The sequence below is a fragment of the Lactuca saligna genome, chromosome 1 (assembly GCF_052625555.1).
Source record: "Lactuca saligna cultivar CGN05327 chromosome 1, ASM5262555v1, whole genome shotgun sequence".
Lineage (NCBI taxonomy): Eukaryota > Viridiplantae > Streptophyta > Magnoliopsida > Asterales > Asteraceae > Lactuca > Lactuca saligna.
In genome coordinates this window covers 23993531-23995963 of record NC_136417.1, presented here as the reverse complement: position 1 = coordinate 23995963, position 2433 = coordinate 23993531, and the positions used below count along the sequence as shown (strand labels likewise).

Sequence of the window (2433 nt, the reverse complement as noted above, 5' to 3'; positions counted from 1 at the left end):
GAATATTTAAAAAAAACAAAAAAAAAAAAAAATTAATCACTAACATCCTACGATCTAAAAGAAACATTATGAAAAAGAACAAAGATACATATGCGTCCCTTTTTAATTTAATTATTAACTTTATGAAAATTTAAGCTTGCATATTATACCCCACCACCCCCAATAATGTTTTCCTATATAAACCACTTTCTCCACCATTTCTTATGCACCATTCATCCGAAACACCAAGACAACAACCACAACACAATCACCGGCAGCCATTCTCTGCAATTGGTTCATTCATCTGAGTGTGAGTGATCATTTCGAGAACAAAATCTGTCAATATGGTGATTGCAGGACAATACCCTCATCTTACTCTTACGTTTGGCCTGCTTGGTACTCTCTCTCTCTCTCTCTCTCTCTCTCTCTCTCTCTCTCTCTCTCTCTCTCTCTCTCTCTCTCTCTCTCTCTCTCTCTCTCTCTCTCTCTCCATCCACCGTAATCATATGCTGAAGTATCCAAATGCATGCATGAAAAAAATATACAGGTTACGTAAGCACCATGCACATAGCAAACCCTAATGCTAAATATCAGTTTGCTAGCTTCAATATTGGAGATATGCAGGAAAAAAAATGCATGTAATAAACTCTAACCCTAATTAACACTTGTTTCAATATGTTTTGCAGGAAATATTGTCTCATTCATGGTGTTTCTTTCACCAATGTAAGCTTCTTGCTCCTAAATCAGTCTTCACTAGTGACTATTCGAAGTTTATCTTTGTGCTAGCTTACTTTACAAATTAATGATGTTTTTCTATTTAAAAATGTAGGCCTACTTTTTACAAAGTTTATAAGAAGAAATCGACTGAAGGGTTTCAATCGATACCTTATGTTGTGGGATTGTTTAGTGCCATGCTTTGGATTTACTACGCGTTGCTAAAGGGAAATGCCATGCTTCTGATCACAATTAACTCCGTTGGCATAGTCATACAAACGTTTTATATATGCGTTTTCCTCATTTATGCACCGAAGAAAGCTAGGGTATGCAAATGCTACTTTTCGGTTTCATTGTATTTGTTCATTGTTTTGGTGTCCTCCATGATTGTTCTAGCAGTAAAAAGATGGGAATCATAAGTGGGGTCTTGGGTTCAAACCAAAGCATCATCTTACTTCTAGAAACATTATGATTTACATTTCTTATATTGGCAGAACATCGATTGACATGACTATCTAGAATGGCATGTACATATCTCGATTGATTTTCGTTAACCATATTAATTAAAATTTGTATAATTGTGATTTTATGTGTAGATGGAAAGTGTGAAGCTTATCATGTTGTTCATAGTTGTCGGATTTGGACTGATTGTTCTCCTAACCGAGTTCCTTTCAAAAGGGGCTAAGCGCGGTGTGATAGTTGGATGGATTTGTCTTGTGTTCTCTTTGTGTGTTTTTGTCGCACCTTTAGGTGTCTTGGTAAGTACAAACAATAGATAACAAGAACAAGACCTATATAAAATAATAAGTTTTTAAGCGTATAATTAACATCTCCTTATTAATTTATGATATTTAATTTCTTTTTGTAGCGACAAGTGATCAAGACCAAGAGTGTTGAGTACATGCCAATTCTTCTGTCCCTAGCCCTCACTCTTAGTGCCGTTATGTGGTTCTTCTATGGTCTACTTCTTGGAGACTTTAACATCGCGGTAAAAACAAATAAACAAAGTACTTACATAATAACTCCAAAAGTCATCTTAATTAATTTTTCTAATGATGAATTTCTTGTTTACAGATACCAAATACGCTTGGATTCACCTTCGGTATCATCCAAATTATACTTTACTTTGTATTCAAGAATAGGAAGCCAGTCATCAACGATAAAATCTCAGAATTCAAAGAGAAAATGAGTGAAATGGACGAACCAAGAATCCCAGAAATCAAGGATCATAATTCCATCGATATTGTGAAGCTAAATGCAACTCTACGACCTGAATACACTCAAAATCCACACGCCGTGCATAGTCCAATTATGGCTAATCACAACATTGAAGTCGCAGCTTGAGATCGATCCTAATTGATTTTGGTTTGACATCAAGTGTGCCTTCGATCTCTATAAATAATTGTACACTTGTTCATTACAAGTTTTCACCTTTAATTTGTCGTAATCCTGTCCTTCTTAGCTAACGTAACCCTTGTATTGTTTCAGTATTCTCAATATAAATGAATTTGATTTTCGATATATAATTATTTGTAATTGTTTAGTTTTATATTGTTCATTTTCAGTTATTACCAAAACTCTCATAAATATCGACTTAGATGTGGAAATATGGTTGGCGAAGCGAATTGTGTAACAATTGAAAATATATTTCGAGTCTAATTTGGTAATTTCTTGTGAATTAAATTTGGCGGGTATTTTTGAAAATAGTATATATATGAGAGTTTTAATTAATACATTTAT

At 34.1% G+C, this 2433-nt stretch overlaps 1 protein-coding gene across 1 annotated transcript; it reads left to right on the top strand.

Annotated features, from left to right (window-relative positions):
- Positions 1 to 201: 201 nt before the first annotated feature.
- On the top strand, positions 202 to 2219 carry LOC145029036 (bidirectional sugar transporter SWEET14-like). The gene is made up of 6 exons (XM_078977689.1): positions 202 to 375; positions 666 to 702; positions 809 to 1019; positions 1290 to 1451; positions 1562 to 1681; positions 1768 to 2219. The coding sequence occupies exons 1-6, from the start codon at positions 324 to 326 to the stop codon at positions 2035 to 2037; spliced, it is 852 nt and encodes a 283-aa protein (XP_078833815.1). The 5' UTR covers positions 202 to 323; the 3' UTR covers positions 2038 to 2219.
- Positions 2220 to 2433: the final 214 nt, after the last annotated feature.